We start from the raw sequence: 13,363 nt of genomic DNA on the forward strand, positions 1-13,363 counted from the left end.
AAACAGCTGTAGTCACCAAGAAGACATGACAGAAAGCTTTGGTACTGCTGATACACTGATATCCAATAGATAATGGAAATACACTCTAGTTCCATTGCATTTTTCATGCAGTGACTTCAGAAAACAATTCAGTTCTCTTCTTCCATCTAGTAATATGAGCATGGATGCTGTTGTGTAACTATTTGGACTGACAGCAGCAGAACCAGACCTGCCTTCATATTTCATTTGTCTCAGTGGTTGTTCAGATGCGTCAGGTGGGTGTTTGGATGGCAGGAGGGACACAACACTGTCGTTTTTGTGAGTGAGTCAAAGGCTGAAAATATTCCATAGGCGCACCGGTGTACTGAGGTCATGTAAAGGCAGTATTTGGCACAGAGAGACCAAGAAAACCCAACACGACAAAGCAGAGCTCCTTTTAAAAGAGCTTCTTTCTACTTTTACACAACACCTACCTCGTCAAAAGTAGAACACACAGAACTCGCCAACACTTATTTTAGGCATCAAATGAAGGCTTTTATGATGCTTGTTTTTCTGCCACTGCTTACTGGGCTGTTCAAATTCAGATTTCTAGGACAGAATTTGCATTTTGCAACTGTGGCAAAAATACTGTGCTTTAATGTGTTTTCACAGTCCATAATATGTAAAACACTTAAGGGTGCATCACATATAGTAAAATTTCTTACTCGTGGCTGTGCCAAGACTGTAGAAATCAATTTCACCATAATTTATGCTTCAGCTTTATATCATGGCCTGTATATTAAAGATGGATGTAGTGACTGGATTAGAAAAATGAAGCCACTCGGGGGGGGAAGCCTAAACATGCAAAGGGCATTGCAAAACTCTGGATCTAAAAGACTAAAATTCATTAAGTGTCAGCTTCTATGATGAACTGCTGAGTCGGTGCATATTTTTCTCAAGCAATTAAGATGTTATTAGCTAATTTACCACTTCTGATCAATGTGCTCATCGTGCTTTTGAAAAAAAAGAAAAGAAACTGGTTAGCCAACAGTATAACTGAAGGGAATAATAATTTGGCTGTATGGCAAGTATGCACAAGCAGATCAAAGTCCTGTCAACTGATAAAAAGTAACTAATTAATTGCACTATTGCCATTAATTAAAGGTGATAATTGCAAGTTTTTCTCTTTTTAAGACTGAAAGTCATAATTAAGGTAAAATCAAGCAAAACATTGAAGAGAACAAAGTTTTCTATAGAATCTTAAAATGGACATATGTTCCTTTTTTTTTTTTTGACATATACAGTACTGTGCAATAGTCTTGAGCCACCTGTCATTTCTTTATATTTTGTTTCCACGGATAATTTTTAGGTGGTCTTTAATGGTAGTTTCCCAGGCTTTCAGAACATTTCAGAAGGTTTTTCTATGAACATGCTTTTTCACTCATTTTCCATACAGACCATTTTCAGAGGAACCTGTTTTCTTCTTATTATTATTTTTTGTTTGTTTGTTTTGCTTTTTAAAATTCTGGCTGGGCTGAGACCTTTATGTGTGATTTCTCCATGTACGCACCCCAAGGTTTGCTCCAGGTACTCTGGCCTCCTCCTAGAGGCCAACAACATGCAATTTGTAAGGTTAAATTAACTGGTGATTCTAAATTGCCCGTAGGTGTGAATCGTTTCCTGTGTTAGCCCTGTGATAGACTGGCAACCTGTCCAAGGTGAACCCTGCTTCTCACCCTATGGCAGCTGGAATCGCCTCCAGCTTCCCATAACACTTAATTGGATAAGTGGAAGAAAATTGATGGATGGATGGTGTTGCATTGTTTGTTAAGCCACCTAACACTGACCTGTGACTCATTCAAGTTTAAAAAGTTACCTAACTCAAGGGAGGAACCAGTGTTGTGTCTGTACTTAAACAATTTAGCAAAGGGAAGAAAAGGAACTTGTATCTTTAGACACTTTGATACTCTACCAGCCTGTCAAAAAAACTAAAAACAAAATGTGTTGCTATTTATTTTGTTGAATATGCCAAAAAATGCCAACAATAACACAGTTTTACAGACATGAAAAAAGTAATTTGGTGCCAACAAGGTGATTCCCGAAGAGTTATTACCTAGAAACCTGTCACAGTACTGTATGCAGTGTGTCCTTAAAAAACTTGATGAAGCTGGAGAAATGAAGGATGAAAGAATTGGGAAGCCTAAAAACAACAGATGAACACTATCTGAAAGTTATTCATTTAATCGCAGATGCTAACATATTAATTTTGATAGCACTAAGTGCTTAGTATCTCTAAAATCTGCTCACCTCTTTACTCAGTGATAGCCATGACAGCTACAGCACTTTCCTACGAACAAAGTTAATTTTCAGTGTTTGTGTCTTCAGCTGCTGACGGTGATTACTGGCGCCTGCTGAACCCAGGGGAGTACAGAGTAACAGCGAGGGCTGAGGGATACAGCCTCCTGAGCAAGAAGTGTGAGGTGGGCTATGAGATGGGTGCCACCCGTTGCGACTTCACCATTGGCCGCACCAACATGTCACGAATTAAAGAAATAATGGAAAAATTCAAAAAGCAACCCATCAAATTGCCCATGAGGCAGCTTGCGGCTCGGGGGTCCAGAAGGAGACGTCTGGGAACATAATGACCGTATGAGGTAGCTGGAGGAAGAATTAAAAACAAACATCTGCTCTGATCAGACGGCGGTGAAGGCCAAGCCTGGGTTTGGACCTGTGTCAGATTCCTTCTGAGTGCTGTCAGTGGAATTAGTGTTTTGAGACTAAAAATGTGGATTAATTTAAACGGGGCACTCTATTTGATTTCTTGTTTGGTTAGAGCTTCTTTGCACTCACTGTCATCATCAACTTTTCTCTCATCTCAACGGGAAACATTTATGCTTTTCATTTGGTGGAAGGTCAAGTTTGTTAATAGGGCAAATCTTGTGGCATTAGCTATAACAGCAGATAAAAGATTGTCATCATATTAGAGTTATTTTTTCTTTAATAAATGACAATAGAAATTTTAAGCCACTGTGAGGAACTACCATGAATGTCATTATGCACATTAATAACTTATGTAACACAGTTATATAAACAGTTATAAAAGCTTTATTACCAACAGCTGTATAATGTTGAGTCCTTAAAAAGCTTGTGGACTTAGTGACCTTTGTTTGTCATTGATTCTGTTTTATACACTTTTCTTTTAGTTATTAAAATAAAAGCTGTGTTTTGCACAAAGTGAACTCGTTCAGCTGATTATGTTGTGTGTGAATTCAACTCAGGAAGCCAAACTGTGTAACATCTTTTTAACACAGATTTTTGCTAGTCACTATGCCTGTCACCACATGTATAAAACTTTAAGCTTCTAATAATTTGCATGAGACATCCTGAAAAAAGTTACATATTAGAATCTGTAATTTTGGAGAGACATATCAAAAAAAAAACAACCCTAGAGACAATTTCTTACATATAGAAACAGAAATTAAGAAAATTCTCTTATTTTCATGCTGAGCAGACTCTACCATAAAAACAAAAATATCAATATAGTCTAATCCAAATAGAACCAACTGGAGTACCCAGATGATTCTATAATTAGAAATAAGGGAAAGTAATTGGGTGGGGGGTTCAGGTGACGTTTAAAACATTCAAAGAGGTATTAAAAACACAAAAATGTAATTTTATGTACATGTATATCTAAATAAGTATTTGTTATAAGAAGCTAAAATTTCACAGCAATCATTATAAACCATAAAATCATCACCACTGATTACTGCCATCTTGTCAGAAGTGGTCATATAGCTTGGAAAGGGCATGGATGATCCATGATCTCTACATTCTTATTACTACTAAAATCTTCTATAATACACAAACTGAACTCTCCCTAGAGATCAGGAGCTGAGCAACCAAACTTGACACAGTTTCATCTTAAGCACCTGAAGGTTCTTATCTATATCTGATATTATGATGTCATCATGCTGCCTAGCAACAACTTAGCAGTGGGCTAAAATTAACCACGTTTAGCATGTATGCACATAATAATATGTGGATAAATCAGACATAATATATCCACTATAATAGCTTATGAAAACAGTGTATCACTTTAGTTTCTGAAGTATTTCAGCTTGATAAATTCTCAACTATCAGGATATATTATTACAGTATGAAGTTGCTAAAACAGGCCAAACAATACTGTAGCATGGATATGTGCCAGTAAAAAAAACTGCTTGTCAGATAATTTAATTAAAAAACTTAAAAATACATTAAAAAGTCTTCAGATGTGAGCAGCATCATAAGAACGGTCAGAAGGCCCAGTTCAGTGACTCAAATAACTTTGATGCTCGAAGACAGACGGCAGCTTGATGACAGCTACCTGTCACTCAAAGCGATCATGCAATAAAACATGCATGAGTTAAAACCTTATTATTATGAAGTCATATAAAAGTTCAACCCTATACAGAAATCATGAAAGGAAAAATTAGATGAAAGACAAAACCCTTTTGGATATACCAGGCATTTTATTTCTGCTGCAACTACTGTACTATGTCATTGCTTCTTAATACCAGTGATTCTATAAGTATATGTAAGTAAGTAAAGACACCTCTGTTAAATTCCCTTTTTAGACACTGATTCCTGCCAAGGCAATATGAGTTGGATTTTGTCTCCACTGGGCAATAGAAGATAATCATTCCAGCAGAGTGCTAACACATACTGACAGGCAAACACCTACCCCCGAATCCATCAGCAGTGGCGAGCATTCAGCCCATCGAACATGCAATTTAGGGGGAGTGCAGTTCAATACTGAAATACTACTAAAAAAAAAAGCAAGATCGTAAACTGATTGAGCCACAAGGGATTCACTATGATGTTGCAGGTTATGTGTATGATTCATTTTCAAACTGAGAAACATTTTACTTCCACCTGTTGACTGAAACTCCCTGATGGAACTCCATTTCAGTCCCATAACATACTGTAGTAGTAATGACTGTGGTTAATTTTAAGCACCATCTAATTTGATTTCTGGAATGGCGAGCGGTGCATCGTAGGAGTGTCAGGGTAGGAAGACTCTAATTATCAGAACTCTGTTGGGGCTTTTACACATCACTGGATTATTCTGACAACAACACCAGCCTTCTTCTTTGACCAACATGCAATTAGAGGAGGACCTCAGCCTCTTAACTCGTTCTTCAATGATTATTGAACGGAGGCTCGCAAACCTGTCATCATCTCAGAGCACTGGAGAATAGAAGAACAGAGCTTGTTAATTTGATGTATTTTCTGTGGATTTCTGTGGATGGCAAATGAAACAGAGATGTATATGATGTGCAGATGGGGAGATGGAGAGTTTAAAACCACTAAAACAAACCACAGGGCTTCTAAACAGTATATATATATTTGTACTGTACAGCACTCAGAGTGGTTTTACTTCTGCTACAGAAGGGGGGAATATAGACTCACAGGTCACTTCATAGGTACACCTTGCAAGTACTGGTTTGAATTTTCACTGGTATATCGTTGATGGTTCCATCCTATGAGCAAAGGCTTTGGCGACAGTGGGAAGGAAAACCCTCCTTTTAACAGGAAGAAACCTGCAGCAGAACCAGGCTCAGGGAGGGGTGGCCATCTGAGCCAGAGATTAATAATAACTATAAAAATTAGCCATCCCATTGGCTGGAAAGTGCAGAGAGGTGTATAAACACATAGTGAGTGGAAAAAGGTGACTGAAGAAGAAACACTCAGTGCATCAATGCATCATGGGAATCCCCCAGCAGTCTACACCTATTGCAGCATAACTATCTCTCGAATCCAAACTGGAAGCTGTTTCCAGAGAAGAGGGACCTGAAAACTGAAGGCGGTGCCTTCATTCTAGTCAAAGGAGCTTGCAAAGAAAAGCGTCTGGACTTCTTTAAGTTACTTGAAGACGTTTCACCTCTCATCCGAGAGGCTTCTTCAGTTCTAAGGTCAAATGGTGGAGAGTCCCAGATATAAACCTGGTGGGAGTGTCCCCCCAGTGTCAATACAGGAAAAGAAGGCCGTCGCTTCCCTGAGCAAAGACCACAACATCACTGTTTTACCAGCGGATAAGGGAAGATGCACCGTGGTCCTAAACACTACAGATTACCATACAAAGATCACTACTCTCCTCAGTGACAACAATACCTACGAAGCCTTAAAGCGAGACCCCACAAGCAGCTACAAAAAGAAAGTTATAGCTTGCCTTCAAGACTTGGAAAAGGACAAAATCATTGACCGCCTTACTTATCACCGCCTTTACCCAGGGGATGCCATACCCTGCATTTACGGACTTCCAAAAATCCACAAGGAAGCTGTCCCACTCAGACCCATAGTCAGTAGCATAAACTCAGCCACTTATAACATTGCAAAACACCTTGCTACCATCCTTGCTCCTCTCGTGGGGAACACCCCACACCACATCAAGAACTCCACCGACTTCACTGACAAGGTCCAGAAACTTACCCTGGATCCAGATGAAACCATGGTGTCCTTTGATGTAGTCTCTCTCTTCATGTGCATACCCACCACGGAGGCAGTGGAGACTGTCAGAAAACGACTACAAGAAGACAACTCCTTGGAGGACAGGACCAACTTCACACCCGATCAGATTTGCACACTGTTAGACCTCTGCCTCACCACTACATATTTCAAATACAACGAAGGCTATTACAGACAAAAACATGGCTGTGCCATGGGCTCCCCCGTGTCACCTATTGTAGCCAACCTTTACATGGAGGAAGTGGAAAGGAAGGCTCTTGGCTCTTTCAAAGGAAGAGTACCCAGCCACTGGTACAGATATGTAGACGACACCTGGGTCAAAATCAAGACACAAGAAGTGGAATCCTTCACTGCGCACATCAACGCTGTGGATAAAAATATCAAGTTCACCAGGGAAGACACAAAGGACGACTGTTTGCCTTTCCTGGACTGCGCTGTGCACATTGAAGAGAATGGCAACCTCAACATCGAAGTTTACCGGAAGCCCACACACACGGACCAGTACCTCCTGTTTGACTCCCATCACCCTCTGGAACACAAACTTGGAGTAATTAGGACCCTACACCACCGGGCAGAACATGTTCCCTCTAAGCCTGAAGGGAAAAAGAAGGAACACACACATGTAAAGGAAGCACTCAAAACGTGCGGCTATCCTAAATGGGCGTTCTTAAAGTCAGCAAAGAGGCACAGAAAAGAAGATCAGACACCAGCAAGGGAGGATAAGAAGGACAGACGCAACAACATTGTCATCCCCTATGTAGCCGGTGTATCAGAGAAACTCAGGAGGGTTTTCTCCAAGCATGACATCCCGGTGTACTTCAGACCCAGCAACACACTCAGACAAAAACTGGTTCACCCGAAAGACAAAACGCCAAAACACAGACTTAACAATGTGGTGTATGCCGTACAGTGCAGCGAGGAATGCCCAGACCTCTACATTGGAGAGACCAAACAGCCACTTCACAAGCGCATGGCACAACACAGAAGAGCCACCTCCACAGGACAAGATTCAGCTGTCCATCTGCATCTTAAGGATAAAGGACACTCTTTCGAGGATGCCAATGTTCACATTTTGGACAGAGAGGACAGATGGTTTGAAAGAGGAGTGAAAGAAGCCATTTATGTCCACTGTGAGCGACCATCTTTGAACAGAGGCGGTGGTTTACGACACCAACTCTCTGCCATCTATAATCCAGTTTTGAGATCCCTTCCCAAACGCCTTAACGCCCACTCACACCCTGGGCCATCTGACCTCAGGAATTCGCATGATAAGGTGGGGCCAGGTTTCACAATGAACTCACCCGAAACTCTGGCTGATTGGGACCCACACCCAGTTCCACACCTTGGCTCAGGTGATTAGAGGATCATCAGGGGGTCCTTTTGTCCCTCTGTGGGGGGACACTCCCACCAGGTTTATATCTGGGACTCTCCACCATTTGACCTTAGAACTGAAGAAGCCTCTCGGATGAGAGGTGAAACATCTTCAAGTAACTTAAAGAAGTCCAGACGCTTTTCTTTGCAAGCTCCTTTGACTACGATGACCTGGATGACTGAGAACCTTCACAGACATATTGCCTTCATTCTAATTTTTAATTAATTCTTTGTTCTTTAGTCTTAAACTCAACTCAACCGAGTGGCAGAGCAAGATCACCATCTCATCATCCCAACAACCCAAGATCAACATAGTTACTTGTACTTTTCTTTTTATAGACATTGAACAGTTACACTTCTTTGTACCTCTATTTAAAGTTTTTAATTACTTGAAGTCTCCAGCTCAGCTTTTGTTGGTGCTTCTTTAAAAAATCAGAACCAGGGTTCAGCCTTTGATTTAAGTGAAGACCCTTTTCTCTACTGTAAGAGAAGAAATGTGGTTATTTCGGTTCACCACACCTTCGAATATAGAGGGTTTAAAAAAAAAATGCTGACTATGTACTTAATTTACATTCCTATGCTTATCTTTGAATGTCTTGCATGTTACTGTAGCTGTAGCTGCTGAATCCACCTAAAGATGCAAGTCACTTGTTAAAAATGGGACATTGGACATTGATTATAAAATACTGGTGATGTTCATGAATAGTAATAACTTACAAGACAAACTAATGATACTTTCACCATATGGATAGCAGACAATCCCTGTGAGATAAAATCTGTGTAAATCGTGACAGGGTAAGTAGGGTGTGTGCAGTGTAGCTGCTGTGGCCAGCAGCTGTGATACCATGCAGATGTGTGGGAAAATACAGGCACCAGCTGACCTTGCCAGAAGCGAAAAGGCCAGTGGGTCTTCAGAAGTCAGTCTAGCCTTTGAAGTGTTAGAGCGTCATTCTGGATATAACAGGAGTGAGACGTCACAAAGCTTTGGTAAACCAGCTCTTAACCTGTCTCCCCTCTGCTTCTCTGGAGCCTCCGAGACAGATTAGACACTCTGGTTTTGATCTAATAGCGACAAGTGGAGATATCATCTGAATTTCAGGAGCGGGACCACTCCTCCTTCACGCCCCCTCTGGCCTCAGCCTATAAAAGCCCCCCTTGTCCAATACCCGCTGTTCTCATTTTCATGCCCCACCCTGCCCCCCCTTTTTCTCTCTTCTCTTCTCCTGTCCTCTCCTCTCTTCCTTTCCCCTCTTCAGTCCGGCCCGAGAGCCGTCGCCAGTCCCCTTCAAGGTCTTCCTCAAACCGCAGCACTAATCACACTTCCTCATCCGTCATCGCCCATCGTTACCAAGGGAGTGGTCCCTGTTAGTGAAGCACATCCATGAAGAAATGGTGGTTGAGAAGTTTTGTAAACTCTGGATTCATTTTACTGGACACATTATACCTCGTTTACATTTCCTTAATGAGCATAAAACAAATATTTCAGAAAGTCTCATTTAGTTGGCTTTAGTCTTCATGCCTGGTCATATGCTACATAGCCTGTTTAAGAAAGTAAATGCCAACTTGAAAAAATAAGACAAAGTCTGATGAAGCAAGAAACATGAGCAGTCAGACAACTAAAACATTTTAAACAAAGCTGCAATGACCACATTATTCTGGAAGAAGGCATCACAATTTGTAGAGAGACTTTGATTTTACATTTGGCCTCTTACTGAGCAGACTAGTGGTGAAGTATCGTGTGGGAGGTTGCAAACAAACAAAGAAAAAAACTGCAAGAAGAGGTTATCACCCTGTGAGATACACTTTTTAAACTGTAGCAGCTCCAGCACAGATGTCACAGGTTGTGAGCAAACCAAATGCAACCACTACCACAATGCACGGAGTGATCACACACAGATGGTATTCTGAAAGATCTGTAGTCAGTAAAATCTTATATGTCTATACTTGGGAGTTTTTGTAGGCCACTGTACTTAATGTTACTTCAATGATGATAGTCAGGTGAGCTTAAGGGAAAACGTATAAATGGCTTTTAATGCTTTTTGCTGGATCTGTGTCAATGGTCAATTATTTTTATTGAATGCCCAAATCGAGAATGGAAAGTATTCTTTTGTCTGCATTCACTTACATATGACATGCCATTCTTATTCCATAGGGTTTAATATGATGTTGGATCATCCTTTGGAGCTTCAACTTTTATGGGAAGGCTTCCCACAATGTTAAAGAGTGCATTTATAGGAATTTTTGACCATTCTTCCAGAAGTGCGTTTGTCAGGTCAAATACTGATATTAGAAGAGAAGGCTTGGCTCATTCTAATTCATCCCAAGGGTGTTCTGTCGTGTTGAATTCAGGACTCTGTGGCGGCCAGTCAAGTTCTTCCACACCAACCTTGCTCATTTATGTCTCTATGGACCTTGCTTTGTGCACTGGTGTGCAGTCATGTTGGAACAGGAGGGGCCATCGTTAAACTGTTCCCACAAAGTTGGGAGCATGAAATTGTCCAAAATTTGTTGGTATGCTGAAACAGATTTCCTTTCATTGGAGCTAAGGGGCAAGTCATGAAAATCAATTCCACACCATAATCCCTCTCCCAATAAACTTTACACTTGGTACAGTGGAGTCAGACGAGTACTTCTCCTGGCCACCAACAAACCCAGGCTGACAGGTGCAGATGTGTGACTCAGAGAAGACGTCTCCAGTGCATCCGAAACTTTGCATTGCGCTTGGTGACATCAGGCTTAGATGCAACTGCTTAACCATGGAAACCCATCCCATGAAGCTCTACACGCTGTTCTTGACCTAATCAGAAGGCCACATATAGTTTGGAGGTCTGTAGTGATTGATTCTGCAGAAAGTTGCCGACCTCTCACTGCCTCAGCGTGCGATGACCCCGCTCTATGGCCTACCACTTTGTGGCTGAGTTGCTGTCATTCCCAACTGCTTTCACTTTGTTACAATACAACTAACAGTTGATTGTGGAATATTTAGTAGCAAGGAGATTTTATGAGTGGACCTGCTGCACAGGACTTCACTCGTGACAGTGAGCCTAGGTACGTGACCATGGAAGGGACAGGAAAACCTGAATTCAGTGATATGGATTGGTGAGTGAATACTTTTGGCAATACAGTATATTCAAGATGGGAACAAAAACCACTTTGGTCATTATAGCTAATTACCAATTTTGTGAAAACTATAAGGTAACAGATTTTTTGTTTAAATAACAATTTAATTCAAAGTGCATGATCTATTATTAGAAGTAGGTCAGCTTTGATTGGCAGGTTGGCTGCTAGCTGACTGCTAGCTGTTTGGTACCTTTAGGAACATTTTCAGTGCAGCAATCTGATAAATAATTGCTGCATGGTTCATTATAACCTAAAAAAGTTTACAAGTGTTAGTGAAATTCTTTTATTATATTGGTACGTTATTGATGCTCATTAGCAGATTTGTATATTTGTTTGATACACCTCTGGGCACACCTTGCTAATAAAGCACTTCATGTTTTTGTCCAATGGGCTGCTTTGAAAAAGTGCAATCAGACAAATAAGTGAAAGCATGTGTAAGGATGTAATAAAAAAAGGAAAAACAAAGGAACAAAAAAAAGGCCAAGTACATATATCATTTTAGTGAAAGTATATTCACAAGTATATTGCAGCAGCCACACATAGCAGCATAGTGAGAATATGTCACACATTTTTATATATATATATATATATAAATATATAGTCAAACAAAAAGCATGTGATAGCATATGGGAGAGAAAGAAAAGGGTAACTGCAGGAATAAGCCCCACATGTTTTGAGGTTTTTCCACACAAGAAGATAATAATCATCCCGAGTTACATTTAAAAATTGAACTCTTATAATAATTGAGTTTTACAAATCGTACCTATGTTATCTATGTCTGAACCTAACCTAACCAGTCCTAAACAAAAGGATCATATGGAGGAAAAAAGATCCCAACATATTCTTTTGTTTTGTGCTTTGCTTTTTGTGTGAGGTGTCTACTTTTCACTTTGAGTTGTGCCGTATTTCTCACTAAACCCCCCCCCCTCCCCCCAAAAGCCCGAGTGGGCTGAAGCTAACCACCATTAAACCGTATTAGATGGTCAGTGCCACCCACCTGCAGATAATCACTGGCTCCTGGGGTGGTAATCAGTGTACAGAATATCAGGGTTTTACAGCCAGGCCCTTCTCTGTCAGCTGGTGCTGTTTCATTACCACCTGCATTGTGGTGTGAACAGAAAAAATGGCATCCCTGTGACTCAGACTGATTGCTCGTGGTAACAGTCTGAATTGCCGCAGATACATGAGAGTCATCTTGTCAAACCCTTGCTTTTTTCCCCTTCCTGTCCAACACAGATGCATTCTCAAAATCTAAAAAAGCTGGAGACTCAAGGCACTGATTTATGGGGGGGGAGAGATAATTTTCCCTTTAAAGCTTTGTAAATAAACTTGGGCGTTGAATCATCTTACCTAAAGTCAAAGCACTTGGTGACAACACAATTCATTTGAGCTGTGTTACAGCTACACAGAAGGCCTATATCTATTCACCAAATAGTTATTGCTTGTTATTGCTAAAGCAGGAAGTTAAAGATGAAATAGGGAAAAAAGAAGGAAAAGAAATATGCTCCTGATAAGATACGGACACCAAGTTCAGCAACTCAAAGACTTTGGACTGAGCAACAGTCCAGTTCTTTTTCTCCTCAGCCTGGGTAAGACCCTTCTGACATCTCTGGTTCAGGCTTGATATTAGGAATGCATCAGTTGTAGCTCCTTTCAAGAGCTCTGTGTGTCTAGCTCTTCATGCACTGACACAATCCTCAGCCCACTCCTTGTAAAGCTTCCCCAAGTTCTTGAATCAACCTTGCACGTCAGTCCTCTTAAGGCTGCAGTCATCCCTGTTGATTGTGCACCTTTTTCCTTTTCGATTCCGGTCAACTTTCCATTAATATGCTTTGATACAGCATTCTGCGAACAGCCAGCCTTTTTAGCAGCGACCTTCTGTGGTGCTTTGTGGAGAGTGTCAACGACCTTCATCTGAACAACTGCAAAGTCTGCAGTCTTTCCTGTGATTGTGGTTGCATGTAGCGAATAAGACACTGTCTGAAAAGCAATATATTCAAAACACTAAATGAAATGTTCTAGTAATTTGAGATACAGGGTTTCTGATTGTCATGAGCTATAAAGCATAAAAAGCTACATTAAAACAAAAAAGCATGAATTATTTCACTGTGTGAATTTTACCTTTTTGAATTAAATCACAATTTTTTTGACTTTTTCACAATATTCAATTTTTTAAGATGCACTAGTGTTTATGTCTGTGAACAAAGACACAAAGACTCCATTACGAGAGGTTGAGAAGCTTCATGAAGACCTGTTATGGAGAACTAAAGATATATGTGCAAGTGTGAGCTGTGTTACGATGGTGTGAGTGTGAGAGCAAGTGTTTCTTTGTTGTCGCATCAACAACAGTTGTCATCAGTTTAATCATCATGGTTAAAATCTAAAACAGTCATCTTTGTCATTTTTA

At 40.5% G+C, this 13,363-nt stretch overlaps 1 protein-coding gene across 2 annotated transcripts in view; it reads left to right on the forward strand.

Annotated features, from left to right (window-relative positions):
- The window catches only part of cpxm2 (carboxypeptidase X (M14 family), member 2), a 32,021-nt gene extending 28,824 nt beyond the window's left edge, over window positions 1-3,197 (forward strand). For both annotated transcript variants that reach the window (XM_085170724.1, XM_085170722.1), the window contains one exon: window positions 2,344-3,197. In XM_085170724.1, coding sequence (XP_085026850.1) covers window positions 2,344-2,600 — 257 coding nt within the window. In that variant the 3' untranslated portion in view covers window positions 2,601-3,197. The remainder of the gene's footprint in view (window positions 1-2,343) is intronic.
- The last annotated feature ends 10,166 nt before the right edge of the window (window positions 3,198-13,363 follow it).

Source organism: Neolamprologus multifasciatus, chromosome 8, assembly GCF_963576455.1.
Source record: "Neolamprologus multifasciatus chromosome 8, fNeoMul1.2, whole genome shotgun sequence".
Taxonomy (NCBI): domain Eukaryota; kingdom Metazoa; phylum Chordata; class Actinopteri; order Cichliformes; family Cichlidae; genus Neolamprologus; species Neolamprologus multifasciatus.